General features: G+C 38.9%; 1 protein-coding gene across 1 annotated transcript in view; it reads right to left on the minus strand.

Moving 5' to 3' along the window:
* Positions 1 to 20,891, minus strand: part of KIF26B (kinesin family member 26B) — a 301,610-nt gene that overhangs the window by 165,362 nt on the left and 115,357 nt on the right. Inside the window, exon 4 of the mRNA XM_065834763.2 lies at positions 18,860 to 19,026. Coding sequence (XP_065690835.1) covers positions 18,860 to 19,026 — 167 coding nt within the window. The remainder of the gene's footprint in view (positions 1 to 18,859; positions 19,027 to 20,891) is intronic.

A 20,891-nucleotide genomic window follows, 5' to 3' on the forward strand; every position in this document is an offset into this window, starting at 1 on the left:
GACATCAGTCCCTGCCCCAGCAGGGATCATCTCAAGTTCCCCAACACCCTGTCCTGCCATGGGCCACACCAAGCCAGCCCCACATCTCCATCCCATTCCCAGGGACATGCCTGATGCCCAGAGCTGGGGCTGCCCTGGTGTCCCTCAGCTACTCCTAGCTAGGGCAGTGGAACAGGCCCTGGCTGCCCAGCTCTGCCACTCCCATGGGGAACCAACAGCCCTGCAGCACCTGACAAGACCTTGGCATTAGCTGAACTTTCATGCCCCTTAGGCCACAGCAGCAACCCACGCAAAAAACCACTCTCCAGGCAAAAAACCTTCTGCAGCCAGCACAGTCATCTGGTGCCCAAATCGGTACAGTCTGCGATGATGGCTTCTTCCATGAAACATCAATATTTAACAGTTCCTTAGAATGTGAAACAGAGGCACAGGCTGTCAATGCCGTCTGACTTCCAGCCAAAGACTTTGCAAAGCAAATATAAATGAACCACTGTGGGTATTCCACAGTATTACCCATATTCACTACAAGAAGAGCAGAGAAAACATTAGCTGTAGAAATTACTACAGCTAAAATCCAAAATCTTACATCTTCTTACCAAATATGTAATCAGTTCACTCTCTCCTGACTATTTATTGCTCAGGTAAAAGCAATGGCAAATATATTCAGCTTCAGGGATTAAAACCTGAATTGCATGCACAGCAGATTTCCAATATAAGCAGTTTTTATATCTAGCACAGTATCTCACTGAAGGCATATCTCCATGATCTTCCTTCCAGTGAGACAATGATCTCTTTGTCCTTCAAGAAAAAGACCCAGAATGGTCAGGGCTGGAGCATGTACTGTATGAGGAGATGCTGAGAGAATTGGATTTACTTAGCCTTGAGTAGTTGCCAGGGAGCTTTTAGTGCTGCCTACAACTGATGAGAGGGTTTAGAGAAGACCGGGCCAGACTCATGCTTGGAGATGCACAGGGACAGAAGGAGAGGCAAAAGAAACAAACTGCAACATAGGAAATTCAAATTTATAAGTAAAGATTTTTTTTTTTTTTTTTAAATCATAAGCACAGCCAACCACTGAAACAGGGACACATAAGTTCTAGAAACTCCATCCAGAGATATTCAGAGCTCCATGAGATACGACCCTGAGCAACCTGATGTAACTGGGCCTGCTCTGAGTAGGGAGATGGACTAGCTGACATCCAGGTCTTCCTTCCGATCTGAATTATTCTGTGATTTTACAAACATTAGCTTTTAAAAGGCACATTAGATATTAGTAGCATATTTGAGTATAAGGCTTCAAACATTTGTGTGTTTGACAAACACAAAGCCAGCAAGGGATAACACCAGATTCTGCTGTAAATTAAAGAGGAATTTCGTTTCCATGAACATCTGGGATATGTGTGTGCAATTGCCATACTACTAAACAAAGAGCTGGCATGAAGAAAAAGAAAAGGATCTGTTTTCATTTAGGATATTGCCCCTTGGAGCCAACATATTGTATAATGTGTTTGGGGTCTAAGTGTAATTATTTGTTAGGAAATAAAAATAAACATAATTTTCAAAATATAGGAATAGTGCTTTATGGCAGAACCAGAGATACAGTTGCTGTAAAATCTGCCCCCTGGAAATTCTGAAAAAGTTGTAACCACTTCACAGGTACAATTTTTAGAAGTTACTTAGATGTGCAAGAATGTAGATTCCAGTGGTACTCACAATTACTTAAGCTCAGAAATGCTTCAATAATTTTTGAAAATGGGATTTAGGCTCCTGAATCATTCCCATTTTAGTGTTCTTGGAAACCTGATCTCTAGGAAATTTTGAAATTTGTATTCTAGGAATACACAGTTATCGTATTCACAATGTACATGTTATTTGTAATGCAAATTAAACGTGAAACTTCTAGTCTGAACATACTCTTCAGATTCAGGTGTAAACTTCAGCCTACATCTGTGCCATCCTTCGGCATGGCAATTTCTTATCAACTCTATTAATGGGAAAGTCAAAACCTCAGGTTATGTACTTAATTTCTATGCACAGAGTGTAGGAAGATTCAGGCATTTTCCTCAACATCACCCCACCTTGGCATGATGCAAACAAATTGGAATATTGTGTCCAGTTCTGGGCCCCTCAGTTCCAGAAGGACAGGGAACTGCTGGAGAGGGTCCAGTGTAGGGCAACAAAGATGATTAAGGGAGTGGAGCATCTCCCTTATGAGGAAAGGCTGAGGGAGCTGGGTCTCTTTAGTGTGGAGAACGGGAGACTGAGGGGTGACCTTATTAATGTTTATAAATATACAAAGGGTGAGTGTCACGAGGATGGAGCCAGGCTCTTCTCAGTGGCAAACAATGATAGGACAAGGGGTAATGGGTTTAAGCTGGAACATAAGAGGTTCCACTTAAACTTGAGAAGAAACTTCTTCTCAGTGAGGGTAACAGAGCACTGGAACAGGCTACCCAGGGAGGTTGTGGAGTCTCCTACTCCAGAGACATTCAGAACCCGCCTGGACACATTCCTGTGTAACCTCATCTGGGTGTTCCTGCTCCAGCAGGGGGATTGGACTGGATGATCTTTCGAGGTCCCTTCCAATCCCTAGCATTCTATGATTCTATGAAATAAGCTGACCCATAGGAAATGCTGAAGACAGACATTTCTGAAATACTGTCTCTGTCCCAGACCACAGCACTTTTGTAGCACAGAACTAGGCACCTGTGTGAAAAAGGGCCCCAGATTTCTTTCTAAGTGTAGTCACAAAGTCACATATAAAGGCTGGCACCCCTCTCCTTTATTTCAGATGGGGCTGCTGGAGGAAGACAACAGCAGCTACAGCACATGCCCAGCCCTGCTCACCAGGTCTAGGGAAGGGCTTGCTCCCTCTCACTCACAGCCAGCAGCCCTGGGAATCCCACATTCCTCCCTACACAGTGGCGCATCCTCAGCTGACATTATTAGAGTGAGGACCTAATTCCATCCGTGTATTACTTAAAATCTTTCTTTTGGGTTGCATGAGCTGTCATTTTTGACTCTTTTCAGGTTCAGGGATGCCTAGAATCCAGTTCTCCAGTTTTCTGGAGAAACGCACTAGCTTCTAGGTTACTATACAAACAGCACAATGGTGGGCCTCTGAGGCACAAAGGATATCTGATGTCACCTCTTCTATATATGTATGTGCACAAGCACATATCCTGGGATGATGGTAAACTTCATTCAGGCTCTGAGTTATACTTAAATGCATTTCATATTTGACTATTTTTGAGGTCGACTCCATCTCTAGCCGTAAGAGAAGTGAAATTTTTACATGCCCTCTCTGTTTGCTCTATCATACTACTTGTTAGCAAAAACAATGTGCTGAGCACTATATAAGCCAGAAAATCAGTGCTGTGTCTGTGACCATGTTCAGGGCATCCTGAAGATTTTGCTTTCTTTGATACCAGATGTCAATAATATGTAACAAACTCTTACCATGATGCAATATAATTTCACATAAGATAACAATGTGATTACTTCTTACACACAAATCCTGTTTGTAGACAGGATAAGGCATTAGAATGGCAAACATGATGAACCAGAAACAACTGAGACAAATTCTGCTTTTCTTTGCATTCAACAGTTACTAAGTCCAATGTGATTATTCATAAAAGGCCCTTTATATTTCCTGCTCAAATTTGTTGAAAATCAGTTTACCAATCCCTTTGTTTGAACCCTCTGTGAAGGATATAGCCTCTGTGAAAACTCACCAACTTCTCTTGGTTTAGGTATGCCTTGCTTACCTTTTCTGACTGATTAATCCTATTGACTCAGGTGTTGCTGGCTTATCAGTCCTCTCTTCACAGGTGAACAAAGGAAATTTTAAGCAAGGGCTGCTCCTATTGCTTATGTTAATCAAACTTCACTGATTCAGATTTTGCCTCATCCCAGCAAACACCAACATCTTTCCAGCTTGCAGACAATTACATTACATACTGAGCACTTGTCTGAATCATTTATCTGTGTTGTAGAGCTTTTCTGCAGCAGACAGCATGTCGGTGCCTGTGGATTCTCTGAATTCCCAGAGATGGGAACCAGATGCTGCCATAACTACACATACAAAAAATAGTCTCTCCCTATAAAAAAAGCCCTTGAAGGACTTTATTCAGATTTTATGAGCCATCAAGTGGAACAGCTGGGAATTTTTTTTTTTTTTGCCTTGGTTTCATCCCAGTAATTTTAAAGCACAGAAATTTGCCTCAAAGCCTTTGCCTTCAGATACAATATGTTTTTTATTTCAGCTTTGGCTGCTAGCTTCTCCACTCTAATTTGTATGTCAAAATATTCAGATGCTCTTCTCCAACTCATGATTTTTACTGATCTACTTCTGTCAGCAATGAATGCCCATCATCTTTGCTGACTGCCATCCTCAATCCAAGTGGCAAAGGAAGATCTAAAGCATTTTTAACTTTAGGAAGTCGTGGGGGGGGTTTTGTTAGGTTTTTTTGGTTGGTTGGTTGGTTTGTTTGGTTGTTTTAATGATATATACTGATGTGCTTTCTGATACAGACAAGAAATGGATGGATTCTCAAGAGAGCAGGAAAACAACGCACCACTACAGCAGACGTGTGCCCAGAGAATCCATGACAGAAACAAAGATTCCCACATCTTTTTTGTGTAAAAATGCAAAAATGAAAATCAGATACTGGCAGTTTAAAACCAAACAAACAACAAACAAAACAAAACCCACAAACATTTCTTGAAGTTCATTGACAAAAAAAAAAAAACCCACCACAAAACAAACAAAAAACCCACCCAACATGTCAACTGAAAGACTTACTTGTTACTCACTCTTAGCTAAATTAACAAATTGAATAGTCTGCTCCTTCCTTCATAGCAGCTTTTTCTTGTGCTTTGTTACAGCATTGCTGTCTAAAGAGAAGCAGAAATACTATTCCTTGTTGCTGCACCTTCACACACAAGTGAGTACATCTTCCCAGATTGTTAAGTGAGACTGTTATGACTCTCTAATGTAACTTCCAGCATAACAAAAGTGATGGATCTTCCCTACATTAAATCTCTTAAAGTCCCCCAATCTGCGGTTAACTACAGCCTTTTTTGTTCAAATATCGACTTTAATTTAAAAAACATGCACTAAAAGAGAACTCTCTGCTACTCTTGTTCATTTCAGCATGTCATTGCCCTTTCCTAAACATGCACATTTCATTAGGATTCTGAGTTTGTCTACATTCAGCTTCCTGCCATTATATCTTGACATGCTTTTGTCTGCTAGACTGAAGAACCCTCTAGTATCACGTTTCTGTTCCCTGCACACTGTCAACACATCTCTCTAAATCCACATGATAAACTAAAGTCAAGCTGTTGAGAGGCATGTTTTCCAAACTTTTAATCATCTTAGTGTCTCTTCTCTGAGGCTTCTCCATTTTTTCAGCATCTTTCTTGACTGTGAACATCAGAACTAGACAAAGTATACGAACAGTGGTCCTATCTATTCTAAATGCAGAGTTAAAGTAACTTCCCAGTCTCTCTTATTATGTTCTTATTCTTACAGATATCCAAAAGTTTAATTAGTCCTCCTAGCCAGTGTCCCACTGTGTGCTCATATGCAACTAATTAAATGAGATACACAGATCCTTTCCAGTGAGTGCTTCTCAGTACAGAAGCCCCTATTCTGTAAGCATGGTCTATGTTCTTTACTACTGGATTTATGATATGACATTTGACACTGATTTAACACTTATTGTTGGCCCAGAAGATAAAGCAATCTGTTTACTGACAACCTTCCCAACACCACCTGAAAAGTTTAACAATATTTTTTCCAGTTGATACCCCATGGCATTCTGTACAGAATCCCAACACAAACAGAGTCATTTAGCATAATACATAATTTCATCTAGTTTAGTCTATTTAATGCATTCCCAATTTGTTTCACATTGCTGTAATGTATTCATCAAGAATTCAGAGTGTTAACCCAAATAGCTCAGTGAAATCCACATAGATTTTATCAGTTGTACTTCATTAACTAAACATGTAATTACCTCAGGAATAACATTTCAAAACAGTATGGCCAACACTGGTTTTCCATAATCCTAAACTTATTGGCAAGATTTTTCACCTTTTTCTTTTTTTTTTTTTCTTTTTAATTGCATCCCCTCACAAGTATTTTCCTGTTTGCCCTGGATCAGTATCATGCCCAGTATTGTTCCTGGAGGTCTGGATTGTTCCACTAAACTCTCCTTAAATAGTGGCATATTAGCTCTCTGGTGCTCACAGAATTCCATGACTTAATTAAGTATTTTTGTTTCCCTTTCAGAGTTTATTGTTTTCCATCCTTCTAGTTCCATTCTCAGGCATAGCTTGATTCAGAAGATCTATGTATTCCTAATTCTTATCAGCTCTCAACATTATTTCATGAGTTCTGTAATAAAGACTGTTTCTCTTCAACTTGTGATATCATAGGATTATTTTTCTCAGCTTTCATCATGCAAGCCCACTTCTAACCTTCATGCATGTAGGAAGAAGAAACAAAACAAAACAAAACACACATACAGTAAGCATCTGAGTGTATGAAACCTAAAGACTCTTACAATTCAAAAGATCCAAGGAATTACCTTTTATCTCATGACGATTTATGTCTCACTTGCAATAGGTAACAGTTGAGGTTTACAGAAATGCTAGGTTTGGAGCACACACTCTACTATGGTCTCCTATGGAGACACCCAAAATGAATCAGAACAAGCAAGGTTCAAACAAGAAGTCTGAGGCGAATTAACCGGCCTGAACTAAAGGAGTGTCCCTTGGGAATGTCTCAACAGTGACATCTTGCATGTATAAAAATATAAAGTTTTACATAACTCAGACACTTTTCACCGTGCACAACTAGTCAAATACTTCACACGGTTGAATTAAAGTAGCTCTGTTTTAATAAAAGGTTAATGCTGCTGTGGGAAGGGACAAACATGGTGACAGAGCAGAGCTGGAAAAGGAATAGCTATTGCAACAAGAAACTTTAGATTGACATTCATTTATCTTTCAGTAATAAAAAGCAAAAGCAGAAATGGGCAACTTCGAACTTTCATTTAGTGTTGATATGCTCCATCCTGCACACGTTAGTAACTCAACTTGCTTACAGATGGCTTGAACATGAGACACAATGCTGTATAGTTCTTCTCTGTGTACTTTTTCCTTTCTAATGAAAGGCTGACTGATTTCTCCCTGTATTTGCATACAAAGAGGTATTCAAAGAATAAATAGAAATAATTTCTGCTAATATTGTCTTTTCTGTCTTGGGCTAGATTTCCACAGTTTTCACTTAATCAGCATTCCTTGTTAGATCAGAGAAATTACTGCTGTGATTCTCACAACAGAGTAACTAGCTTGGTTCCTCTCTCTCATGACTGTTGGGATAATAAAACCAAAGATTGCCTTGCTAGTTATCAGCAGCAGTTTTTAAGTCTGCTTATTCAAAGAAATGAGATTACTAATATGTAATCCAAGTGAATCTCTTTGTCTATACCTTACAAGGACATCTGAATCCATTAACTAATTCTAACTAGAAGAATAGAGATCTTAAATGAATTGAGTCTCTATTGATTTCCTGAAAATAGACAGCCGAATACAAAAGGCAGACCTTGTCAACACTTTGACTGAAGAAATCGCTGCCAATTCTTCATTAAACAATAGAAAATACACTTGAGAAAAAAGCCCCTAGAATTCCTCAAGCATAAGAAAACTTCTAAAGCTACAACACAAAGTCATGAAATCTGAAGAAATACATTCAGAGGGGAAATTGTCCGTTAGCTGCAATGCTCCTGTAATTACTTGTTTCCTAGATGTGTACACTCATTTTTTTGTCTTCTCCTTTAACAGGCCTGTCTCATGAAAGGCATCTAGTCTTGTCGAATCAAGATGCATGGTCCAAAGCTCTGGAGTCCCAGTCCTGCATGCAATGCATGCCTGTAATCCTGAACTTGAGTTACTAGGAAGAGACTAAACCAATGTTTTGACTGAAATATGCCAACAGACAACAGCTGTAAAATGGGCATCATTTTTAATCCACAGCTGACCAAAGAGGTGAGGTTCTAAATCTCTACTTGCTACAATCCACCTAGTCACATATACAGGTATACTGTGGTCTTATCATATTCTATAACCATATCACAAGGATGCATATATACAAGCCCAACTGGCAGTTGCCTGCCTAATGTTAAATTAGTTGGCAACAAATACTTCAACATTTCAACCCATTTTCTTGTTGGAGTTTCTGTTCTACGAGCAAGAAAAACTAAAATGGTCTGTATTCATTGGTAATTGCAAGGAAAAGCCACTCAGTGATTGAATATGTTGCTCTCAAGGTTAAGAAAACACTGACTCTTCGAGCAGGCAATGGAGAACTCTACAGGCATGGTAAATCACAGCGGGAATTTCAAGGCCACTGGGGCAGCACTGTAACAGTACTTCTTGTAACAGGAAAGCAGTAATCACAAAAAAAAAAGTTTGCCACTCTGAACTTCCAGGTGTTTAGGAAAAAGTCTTGTTACTATGGATTTATGATCTCTATGAGTGAAGGTTAGTTTGATGGTGTTAAAAACAGAGGGAAAAAACAACTGGGGGTGCATATAATTTTCTGCTATAGACAGTGCAACTACAACAATTCATCTTTCTCTCTCCACAAGCCAAGATAGAGACACTATAAATCAGAACTCTTATGTCAAGGTTTAAGGGAAGCAAGAAATATGCAAAACAGTAAATCAACATGAAGTTGCCTATACTACAGTTGGCAGTCACAACTATACTAGAAGTCAGAAGATTAATGCTGTCCATTTTTATTTCCACTGCCCTAAGAGTAAAAGGCAAGACTAAACACCAGGAGTTTTTGTTAACAGGTGCTGACAGATTACTGCATATGCTGCTAGCAATTTTTCTCAATATACATGTCAGGTGCAGGGAAAGGCAGTGCCGAGGGAAGGAAATAGCCTCAGCTCCTTTTAAGTTTTCCTAAATTGGTGGGGAACAGGTGTTCACAAAGCAAGTATTCTGGCACCTCAAAAGCCTGCTTAGAAATTAGAAGACCAAACCCACCTTTAGCCTCCTCCTTTGCAATCTATTGAAATCAGCAGGAAATCACACGATGGGGTGAGAAGTAGAAAAGAAGTTCCCTCTGATTTAGGCTAGTGTATGGAGAGCTGCATGAGTTCAGCTTCCATACATCTCTGTACTTTTATACTGAATGCTCAAAATCACCTATGAGAATTAGGAATACAAATCCATGAAAAACTGCCTCCTTCCTTAGCAAACCAGTAAAATAATCAGTGCAATCACATCAGCATCAAATACTGTTCCTGGCAATGCAAAGCATTTATTGGTACACAACATCTAAGATTTGAGTTGCAGTAAGAATGGGGCCAGCAGAGTCATTTACAGGTCTAAAGCTTCTTAGCTATAATAGCAGCAATCAGTGAGCTACAGAGAAAACAAACTTTAAGCTGAGGTAACATCTCAGAAACATCAGACAAAAGCCAGTGCTAGCTAGCAAAGACAGGCATTGTTTTGGTTACCTCCTTCTACCCTGACGGAAGCTACACAAAGCCCAGGGGTTCTACAAAGCCCGTACATTGCATGAAGGAGATTAAGTAGGTGTTTGCATTACTGGCCCTTTTCATTGTAATATAATCAGTTATTGACTCTAGGATCTGAGACGGACAAGCATTTGCTTACTAGCTAGTGGTGTCCATGGTTACCATAAATTTTCATGGAGTTCTACTTGAGAAAATAAGCAGACCAAAGAAACTGAGGGAAAAGCACATCTGAATTCATTGTATTCCAAAATTATTTTCTTAGATTTAAATACTGAACATAACCAATCATATAAAAATAATATGGCAAATCAAGTCTAAATGCAAGTTCATGAACTTGGGTACATTAAAAAGTAAAACCAAAAATGATGCAAAGTAATCACAAATTTATAGAAAAAAAAAGTAACAAAACACCACAGATTCTTACAGGAATCAGAAAAACTCGAAGATTCTGGTTTTCAGGCAATATATTAATATATTAGAAAAAATATAATGAAGCTTACTTAGGAGACAAGATATCAATTTTAAAATAATCTGTTAAGCAGTCCTTTGCTTTACAGAACCAGATATTTATAACATAAAATTGGAAGTCTCCAATTGACAGAGAAACAAGATATTATCTCAAAACCTTCCAAAGAAAAAGGGAGGAAAGAGGAGATTTACTCAGAAAATTATCAACATTTCTCAGTACTGTGAAAGGCTAGTTACACAAGACACTCCAAATCTTGATGACCATTCACAATAACAACATTATTCAGTGATTGCCATTATTATCAATACAAAACCTACCATACGTAGGGCAAGTGCAAATCAGGAAACACTCTCCTTGTGCAGTGCACAGAAGCAGGTGTAGCATATTTCAATACAGACATAACATCAAAGTAACATACCTTTCATGGATTGGAATTTTAATTTCTGTGTTCAATGGTTAATAAATTGTTCCTAGGTAGTAATCTGCTACTTTACATTGTTCTAAATAATTAAAAAAAAAAAAAAAAAAAAAAACAAAAAGACAAAAAACAAAACATGTTTAGTTGAGAAGACTATATTTGTTAACTTAAAGTAAACACCTCGGTACATCTGAAGTGGATTACTTTGATACTAGGAACACGAGGAGGATTTACATACATTTTATCAGTTCCGTGCTTTGAGGCTAAGCCTGCAACTATAGTATTCTACAATAATCTAAGGGTAAATTTAGCTTATTTCTTTTTATAGTTCCACGGATCAATCCCAAAATCCTGTCTAAAAATCAAAGTCCATTATCTGTACTTTAAGCTGTGAACAAAAGCTATTAATCTGCAGCTAACACATAGTGGATCTAACTGGCACGAAGGTTCAAATGATTTCTGTTTATAGTTCAATGCCAAATTGAACATATCACGAGTAGATTTCCAAGCCAGGTCTAAAAATGCAGACTTAAAGTTTTTGTTTAAGTAACTGGAGCATGCCTGTATCTAATGATTCAGATACTATGGTTTCAGAGATGTGCCCTGCACACTTCCTATTAGAAATAGACCTAGTCCACAATCTTGTTGCTAAACTTTTTTGTAAACAACAACAACAACCACAACCCACATACCAAACAGCACTGGAAATTGTTAGGGACCCAAGAAAGAACTACCATGCAAAATTAGAGATGATTCAGATAAATTTGCTTTCCCTTATCCAGATGTGGCACTTAAGTCCTAATTTTTTTATTGCGTATCAGATCATTGCCTCCACTACTAGGCACTGGTTATTCTTATATGTAGCTCACACAGTCTCTACAGTCTTTCCGCTCAGGACTTTTTAGGTTTGTGGTTGTTTTGTTGGGGTTTTTTTGTTATACTTGTTTGGGTTTTGTTTGTTTGGGTTTTGGGGTTTTTTTTACATTGAACCATAGAAAAAGAGTATTCTTTATGCCCCATCTGCCTTCAGCTTCAGCAGAGTCAAGATTCCCTTTTGATTGGCATTTATTTCATACACATGAAACAATACCAGTAAGAGCAAGTAGGAAAGGCCTGTTAGTTAGGGCTCTCATAGCAATGGGGAACACAGAAAAGTAGTGACTATGAATACAGATCTCCTAGTTTTCTGACTAATATTGAGCAAGTATGAAAAAGCAGCTGCTGTTGTTCACTCAAACCTAAGTGCCAATTTTAAATACTTGTTTCACAGTCTTTCAGGTTCCCTGAGATCACTGTGATTGAAATTTCCCCTACTAGTCAGACCCAAGAGTGGCTTTGAAGGTAAAAGTATTTGTGATAATGATTTACAGATGTTTTAAACCTTGCTGCCAGCATTCCTACTAAAAGACAGTCTATGGATCTTTTATCATAACATTCTTCTTTTTACATATTTCTTATGCAGTATAGGACGAGGAAAAAAAGAGTAGAAATTCTGATCAGAGTTGTTAATATACAGCTATGTAAAACGTCTGAGAGACTGACCAGAACTTAACCATTAAATTTAGTTTGTTTAGCTAATGAAAGAAAATCTTGTTAGGTTCTGCATAGTTTTGACAGCAAGAAACCAAAATATGTTTTCACCTATGTCTCAGAAAATAGTTTTCTCTTGAGTATGTTGAGGTCATTGCTATTTGACATCAATGACACAGACACTGGGATTAGGTGAACCCTCAGCAAGTCTGAGGATGACAGCAAGCTGAGTGGTGCAGTTGACACACCAGAGGGATGGGATGGCATCCAGAGGGACCTGGACAAGCTCGAGAAGTGGCCCCATATGAGCCTCATGAGGATCAATAAGGCCAAGGCCAAGTGCATCTGGGTCAGTGCAACCCTCAGTATCAAAACAGGCTGGGGAATAAAGGGATTGAGAGGAGTCCTGTGGAGAAAGACCTGGGGGTACTGGTGGATGAAAAACTGGACATAAGAAGGCAACATGTCCTTGCAGCCCAGAAGGCAAATTGTATCTTGGGCTGCATCAAAAGAAGTGTGGCCAGTAGGTTGAGGGAGGTGATTCTGGCCCTCTGCTGTGCTCTGGTGAGACCCCACCTGGAGTGCCATGTCCAGCTCTAGAGCCCTCAGTACAGGAAAGACGTAGACCTGTTGGAGAGGGGCCAGAGGAGGTCACCAAGATGATCAGAGGGATGGAACAGCTCTCCTATGAGGACAGGCTGAGAGAGTTGGGGTTGTTCAGCCTGAAGAGGAAAAGGCTCTGGGTAGACCTTATTGTGGCCTTTCAGTACTTAAAAGGCGCATATAAGAAAGATGGGGACACACTTTTTAGCAGGGTGTATTACAACAGGAAAAGGGGTGATGGTTTTAAACTAAAAGAGCAGTGATTCAGACTAGACATGAGGAAGAAATTTTTTACAATGAGGGTGGTGAAACACTGGCCCAGGTTGCCCAGAGAGGTTGTAGATGCCCCATCCCTGGAGACATTCAAGGCCAGGCTGGACAGGGCTCTGAGCAACCTGATCTAGTTGAAGATGTCCCTGCTCATTGCAGGAGGGTTGGACTAGATGACTTTTGAAGGTCCCTTCTGACCCAAACTATCCTATCATTCTATGACCAAGGACTTCTCAAGCAGTGCCTAATCCAGGGATTCACTGCATGTCTTGAAAGAGCAGTTGGGTCCACCATTCTTTAACATGAAGAAACACTGTCATCTGAGTCATTTGCAGTCAAGACCATTTAAAAACATTCAAAACTTCAACAGAACTTTTTTTTTTTTTTTTTTTCTTTCAGAAAGGCTGCTGTACAAGCAGCTTCTGCTCTCTGACAATGTTTACAGGCTCTTTCCTGAAGGGTGTCTCAGCAGGACCTGAGTGTCCCTGCACAGCCTGCTGTGCACCTGCACACATTACAGGAGTTATCTAGAGGAGATTCCTGATCTGGCTCCACATCTGCTAGTGTAGTGCTTCAGACACACAGAAAACGTTTCTCTCATTGAGCTTCCCAAGCCAAAGCAGGGCTTTGTGGTACAAGAATACTCAACTCCACCCCATTTCCTTCTCTGCCAGCTGCTGCCTCTCTTTCTTACATGGTTTTGCTGCACATGTGCTCACAAATCCTCTGTTGCAATGTTAGGAAAAGTTCATTTTTCTGAATGTCCACCAGACCTCTGAAAAATTCAAGTCAGGACCTTAAAATGGTATAATTAATTTAAAACAATATGCAGTCTCTAAGGATAATCCCTGATGTTTCTGAATTTTAAGCCTCTGGGCTTTAAAAATTTTCCCCATAAGCATAAAGATTGTGCAGACTAAATCATTTTAAGTTTCAACAAAAGTCACATAATATTGTACCTATCAGAAAAAACACCAAACATTAAAAGTTATGTGATAAGCTGACAGTTTATCAGGCACATGCAGAAATATAGCAAAGCATGAGTGCTTAGTCATCAAAAAAGCAAAGCGGTTTTAACAAGAGGGTCCCACATATAGTGTCTTCATGTAAGCTTTGTAGTTCATGCAATATGTACCAGAATTTTTTAAAATATTCAAAAAGGATTCAGGTGCGGAAGGGAAGTCTGTGGAACATTCAGCAATATTATGTACACAACATTCACAATATCCATTCACAGTAGGGTGCTGCCTCAGCTCCTCCTCCCCCAGCTGTCAAACCACACAGGGATGGGGAATGAGCGTGGAAAGGGTCACCAGCAGTTTTTCCAAGAATGGCGGTAACTGTAACCAGAGTTTATCCCATGCTGAGTACCTACACGTCAGTTATACAAGAAGGTAAGGTTTTCTATTCTTATCTTGTCTCAAAAAATGTTTTTTTAAAAATCTGGACATTTCTGCATTTCATTTGAAAACATGCCTGCCTACATCTACAACAAAAGCATTGTGTGGCCCTGCCTAGTGTTTAAGCTGTATAAACACATGGAAAATGATCCCTAGAACAGATTTTTTTCAGGATACTTTTAAGATTATCTGTATTCCAATTAGCCTCAATTAATCCAAATACAACTATATCTGATTTTAGACTGAGGCAGGCTTTTGTTCAAGAGACATCATTACACTTCCTGACCAGCAACAGGAAACAACTTTCAAGACTACCATTTAAAAATATGTCCTCCCCAAACATCTCTACCTTTATCTGAGGTCCAAATTGAAATGGGCTTTTATGGTTTTCCTTTGTGCAATAGAAGTTTTTCCTCTCTGAGAAAGCAAGCTTACTGTGACAGGGTCAACCAGGAACAAATCCCACAAACCTTTAGGTAAGGACAACTGAAAGGCTCTGGTTCAATTTTGACTTCTAGTTCCTGCACCATGCTGTCACCCTTTTAGACACCATTGAAACTCTACAGTCCAGTCACAATAGAGAAGTTTTATTCAGACGGGCAGGTTTATTTATTGAGTCATCAGGCCAAAGCTGAAGTCAGATTCACAGAAATGCCCTTTCACATGATAGAGCTTCACAGAGACGCCAGGGACACAAGCAACAGAAGGCCCTTCTCTTAGTTGTTTGGCAGCATCAGAACTGACATATACTTCTCCCTTAACTGGAGACAGCCAACTCGTACATTGTGCTTGGAGGACACAAGGCAAGAGATTAGTACACCTTAGACTGCAATGGCCCAAAAATGCAGTGCTTCTTAAGACAAAGATCTAAACTGGAGGCAAAAGTTAGCTCATGTAAAATGCTCTTCAAATTATTCTGTTTTGATTACAGAATCTTACCATTATTTTGTGTTCATTAAATGAATTATTTTAATCACAAGCGTGTACTAGTAAGAAGCAAGATGGTGTTAAATTAGCATGGATTGGAGGATATCTGAGAGAAAAATGAGTGACAGCCCTGAACAGAAAGGCAAATTTGGTGCTTGTCATTGAAAGTGCAATCGATTGAATGCAGTTTCTATGTCAGAATCGTCATTAGAAATTCATTATTCATACCTATATCATGCAATATTCATAAGCCTACCAGCAGAGCACTTGGGGCAGTTTTCACTGTGTGTTCCTTTGAAACATTCATATACTGTCAAATGGGAATCCTCAGATGTCCTAAGTTCTCTTGCAGCAATATACCAACAAATTACAATTCCCAGAATTTGTGGCCCTTTTAGTTGGCTTGGAAATCTGTCAGCTATAGATCATGAAACATTACAGTTAAGTATTGAGATAACTGATAAGTCTCCTGGCTTTTTAAAAGACTGAGAGTTACTGTGGCCTTCAGACACTTCTTGATGGCTCAATGCCAGCTGTAGGCCAGTCAGTATCACTGTTGGACTAATAGTGCCTGAGAACAGAAAAATTAAGAGCTCCCAGTATTCCACGCCTGATGTTTCTCAAGTAATTAAAACCAAAAGTTCCCATCGATGCCTTGACATTTCTTCCATACTACAGCATTTTAGTTAATTGGGTTTTCTTCCTGATGATGGATGACTTTTCTATCTGAGCCTCATCTGAGTTTTGCTTTGCTTGTTAGGGAACTTAGAGTGAAATACTGTGGAACATTATTCAAATTTCAGAAGAATATTTTCTGCTCTTCTACTTCCAACTTCAGCTTCACATTACCAAATTTCACTGGCTGTGTAATGATTTCTTACTTAACGACCATGAAAACGTCATATGTGACACAAAAAAATCAGGCATAAAAAAAAAAACGTCATATGTGACACAAAAAAATCAGGCATAGCTGGTAGTTACTACTCCATGTGCCACTTACAATATGAAAAAGCAGTTTAGAGTTCATATGCCTTGTACATATGACTGTTTTATACTGTAAACAGAGCACCATGTTAATGAGTTTGACAACCACTGCCTTCTAATTCGTATTTTATCATATACGCGTAGGTTCTTATGCTTCTTACCTCAACTTTACAAAAATGCAAATAGACACATAAAACACACACAAAAAAAATTAATGCTATCCACATTTTGAAAACAAGTCTGGATTTTCCTGTCAAAAGGTCAAACAGCGAACAACTGACTTGGATTTGCTGCTTAAACTGTAAGCAGATGATATAACTTGAAGTCCAGAACAAAACTGACTTACGTAAGTGATATTAATCTAATTATACAATACCCAAAACTAAACCAGGCAGTTTGTCTTGCTAAACAGAGTTTAAAAATAAATAGCCTAAACATGAGATTCACACCAACAGCTAGAAACTAACAAAGGTCTTCTTAAAATGCTATGATTTACACTAGGGATTTAGAGTAAACTTAATTAGTTTCTTGCATTTCAACAGAGTATATTAAGAGCAAATGTATTCTCTCAGCATAAAACAGTGAAACAATGAAGAACAAATGAGTTAAGCCATCTTCATAAATCAGTTCATGCTAAAATATGTGCTAATCCCAATCTGCACTCTGGTTAGATATTACCATATGAGTACATTCAGCAATTTTAATTTAAACTGCCTGCAGTTAAACAGAAAAGGGCAGCAAATCAAGACCACAGTCACCATTCAAACTTGCTTTTGCAGCATCACATCTGTAAAGAAAAAAATGGCAGAGGTACTCTAAACAATGTTCACTTGGTCTTCTAAATGCTACTCTTAATCCCTCTACATGATTCACTTCTTGTGTCACAGTGCTTGAACATATGCAGTCCTCATGTTTGTGAGTAAAAACAGGAGAGCAAAATCTTCTTTCCAGATTTACAGAGTCTAACAACTTTGTAAGTTTTCCATTTATCTTTGGAATAAAATAGAATCATGTGGAAAAACTAATAGTTGGCTCTTTAAAGCATAGGAAGTTAACCGGAGTACGCCTGAGGCATTCACTCAAAAGTTCACTCCGTGTTTTGAAATTCAGACCTCTCACTAGGTTGAAGTAGAAGTGCTATAAAAATAGCTTATTCTCTTGTTATTTCATTACTCCAAAAACTCTTCCCAAGTAAATCTCATTACTGAAAAGCATTAAAAGACAAGGGTTATTTCAGCTTCTTCAGTTACATAAGGATTCACACGGGCTAAAAAGATTATGTTCTGAAAAGAACATATTTCTGCACAGAAAAATTTTCCATGGTTGATAATGCGTATTTTACTTATTAACTGCTACAACCATTAAAAAAAAAAAAAAAAAGTACAAGTCACTAAAGACAGCCATAAGATTTTTTTTTAATGGACTTTATCTCAGAGATTTTTTTTAAACATCGGCTGAATATTCAACAGAAAGGGTGTTCCAAGGCTGAGTTTAGACCCTCAGGTCAGTTCAACAGCAGGACAGGACATAAACTGAAATCAGAAACCTGAATTTTTTAGTCTGAAAGTAGAAATCTTGATAATTTCCCTAGATGGAAGTAAAATTCAATAAAGAAGCCTGAAGGTTGCCCGCCAGATATAACCACCTACCTCCAGTTAGCTATACAATTAAGTGCCTATCTCGGAAAATTACTTGGTTACATCCTTCCCATTCAGGGATACACCCTCTAAAAACATCAGCAGATCAGGCATTATTCTGGGACCAAAATCATATTTTAACTCAAATCAAGTGTTAAACAGATACTTCACAGAATATGGTAGAAGTATCATCCCCATCATCTTACAGACAAATGCATACAGTGTGTCCTGGTTTTGTTAAAAACAAGTTTCTCTTTTAGTGAATTTGCCTGTCAGCTAAAGCCTTCATGTTAGCTGCATTTTCCTGGAGAACCCAACACATGTTTTGGTAAACCTAGCAATGGAATGCAAACTTATTGATAAGCACGGATGGACATCTCGCGAGAGGGGCAACGAGAAAACTGATGACCGAGAGACTGACCAATGGTGTATAACATTCCATTCACGTGAATACTTCATATAAAAGTGGGAGATCACGAGGATCTCGTCCCTTTCCCCTTTTTCCCTTTTTTCCTCATGGCTGACATTAGGAGAGGACCTTGCTGGTCGTCCCTGTGAACTGAGGCCAGTGAGAGACTGAATCCAGCTCCGGTTGGCTACAGAGTCTAATCCAGGACTTTGGGTGCTGGCTCTGCAGTTGCTGAGACTTACAAGATTGGTTTTGTAGATTTTGTATTATTTTCTCTATTCTTATTAGTAGCATCAGTAAAACATCTTTAACTTTTCCAACTCTCTTCTCTCTGTCCTTCTTTCCCTCCCGATCGCCTGTCCTGAGTGGGAAGGGGGGAGAGGGAGGGGCAAAAGGGGGAAGTGGGGGGGAGAGGAGGTTAACAATACATCTGCCAGGGTTTGATTGTCACCCCGCAATCTTAACCCTCGACAAGGTGGATTAACCAACCTTGCCATGGTAATAAGTTTGTGATACATCTGTATCTATAGTCATGTTTTGCTATGTGTGCTGTAGTCTGTCAACCTCACTTCTTCACTATATTACAGAATCATCTCCTTTGAAAGAAATTATGTTTCCAGAGAAGGAAAATCTGAGAAATCTCTCTTACCTGGCAAAAAATGATGCTGCCACTGAGGTGCCTGTGGATACTTCACTGGTGACATATGTGCTCTGGGAAGCAGGGAAGCTGTACAAGGAGGGTTTATCTGCATTGTAGCGGTTCAATGCTGCTTCTGTCAGGCCCTCTCGACTGGTCTCTGTCATAAGCTGAGATATCTGAAGACAGAAAAAAGCAAAAGCGTCATAAGCTAAAGCTCACAAGATGACCATTCCTCATCCAGAACTGTCTCTGGGTTGCAGATAGAGTAAGAGAAGAATTTAATTGACTGCATCTTTACTGCTCTGTGAACAAGTTTACTGCTTCTATAGTGCAAATCTGGAGTACTGTGGCTCAGCTCTAACCTTGTTTGCATTAAAACTAATGGGATATATTCATTCCATCATTAGAAATGTCAATAATGTCTGTGGCTTTCCATTCATATGGAAAAGAAAGAGTAAACTATAATCCTTGCTCAGTTTGACCTCAGGGTACAAGAGAAACAGCTTAGATATGTGCAAGATATTTATATTTTACTTCAGAAAAAAAAAAAGTCTGTTTGCCTTTGTAAAATAACCCAGCACTAGCATATTAAGTATTTTTGTTGACCTTTCTCCAGAAAAGCCAGCACACGGCATAAGAAGGAGTCCCTTGCCATCTTAGACTATTTATCATTTCTCTGGAAAACCAGGATCATTACCACTCACTTTCATTGGCATTCTTAAAAAGTTTTAACCATCCTGCGATTTCATTCTTCTGATGGCCCACTTAACATTTTTCCGCATTTAGGAAGCCTTACCTCAGCCATACATTGTCTGGGAAAAGAACTGGAGCTCATCCAGACTTGACGCAGCTCTCCTCAAATTAACTGAAAGATCTTTACTGACTTCAGAAGAAGCTGGGTCAGCCCTACTGAAGCACTTCCTCAAAACTTTGATTTCAGTTTCTTGACTATTACTTCTGCATGAATTTATGATGCTGTGATGTCACCTACTGTACTTCATGCAATTCCCAGCAACTTTCCTTCTTCCCTCATTTCAACCACACATAACTTTTGTTGACCAACGCATGTCACAAAATTGCAACATATGCCTAAAAAGAACTCTCCCAAATTATTGTTAGCAATTGTCCAAGGCACTGCTTCTTTCCCCCTGCAAGAAGTTTGCAAGAACTAGTCTCTCACCTGTTCAATTGCAGTTTTCGTGCCTAACCTTATCACCACAGTAACAACAGGACATTTTTGTGAGGCACATCAAGAAAAGTACTTGAGATTGTCCTGTAGTTCTTTGTCTGCTTAGGCTTGCTTTATTTCAGCTGATAAACATTTCAGTTGTTAAAGGCAAAGGTGAAGAACTGTGATTTGTATTTGGGAGGGGAAAAGACATGATGTGGCAACATTTTTTACACCAACTATCAAGCCACCTTTTTTTTCTTTTATAGAGAACTGTTACCCATTCTACTAGAGCTAAGAAGAAAATCTACAGTTTACAGCTATTTTACATATTTTTAGGTCAATCAACTGTAATACTTGAAGATCCGGAATGCTAAACTAGCCACTTTATTTTATGAGGAACAAGCAAAATTGCTGAAAATGCCCCTATCATGTCAGTCACACAATGAGCCTTTCTATTTTACTGATTTACATCAAATGAGCAGTGCTCTCAGAAGGCTATAGATGAAATCCTGGACTTAAATCATCTCATACTACTGTTAAAACACAAGAATTTAGGCTGGCTGCCAGGACCTCCCTACATTTCCAACACGCTGGCAAACAGACATTTGTTCTTCAGTGTTCTGCTAACCTATGTATTTCTGCTTGGAGCTTCAATATAGTTGAATTCACTAAACAATTTCCTCAAATTTTCCACAATTTTTGCTAACTTGGCTACTTATATTTGCAGTGAACTAGAACAGGATTCTGTCATGTGCCCTAAAATTATCCTGAAACCAGTTTCATCATCTACCACATTTTGAACTGCTAATCGGATTTAAAAAGCTCTCCTTTCAGAGCAGAGTACACTTATAAACCTGACCTCACCTCAGT

Source organism: Patagioenas fasciata, chromosome 3 (genome assembly GCF_037038585.1).
Source record: "Patagioenas fasciata isolate bPatFas1 chromosome 3, bPatFas1.hap1, whole genome shotgun sequence".
NCBI classification, from domain to species: Eukaryota; Metazoa; Chordata; class Aves; order Columbiformes; family Columbidae; genus Patagioenas; species Patagioenas fasciata.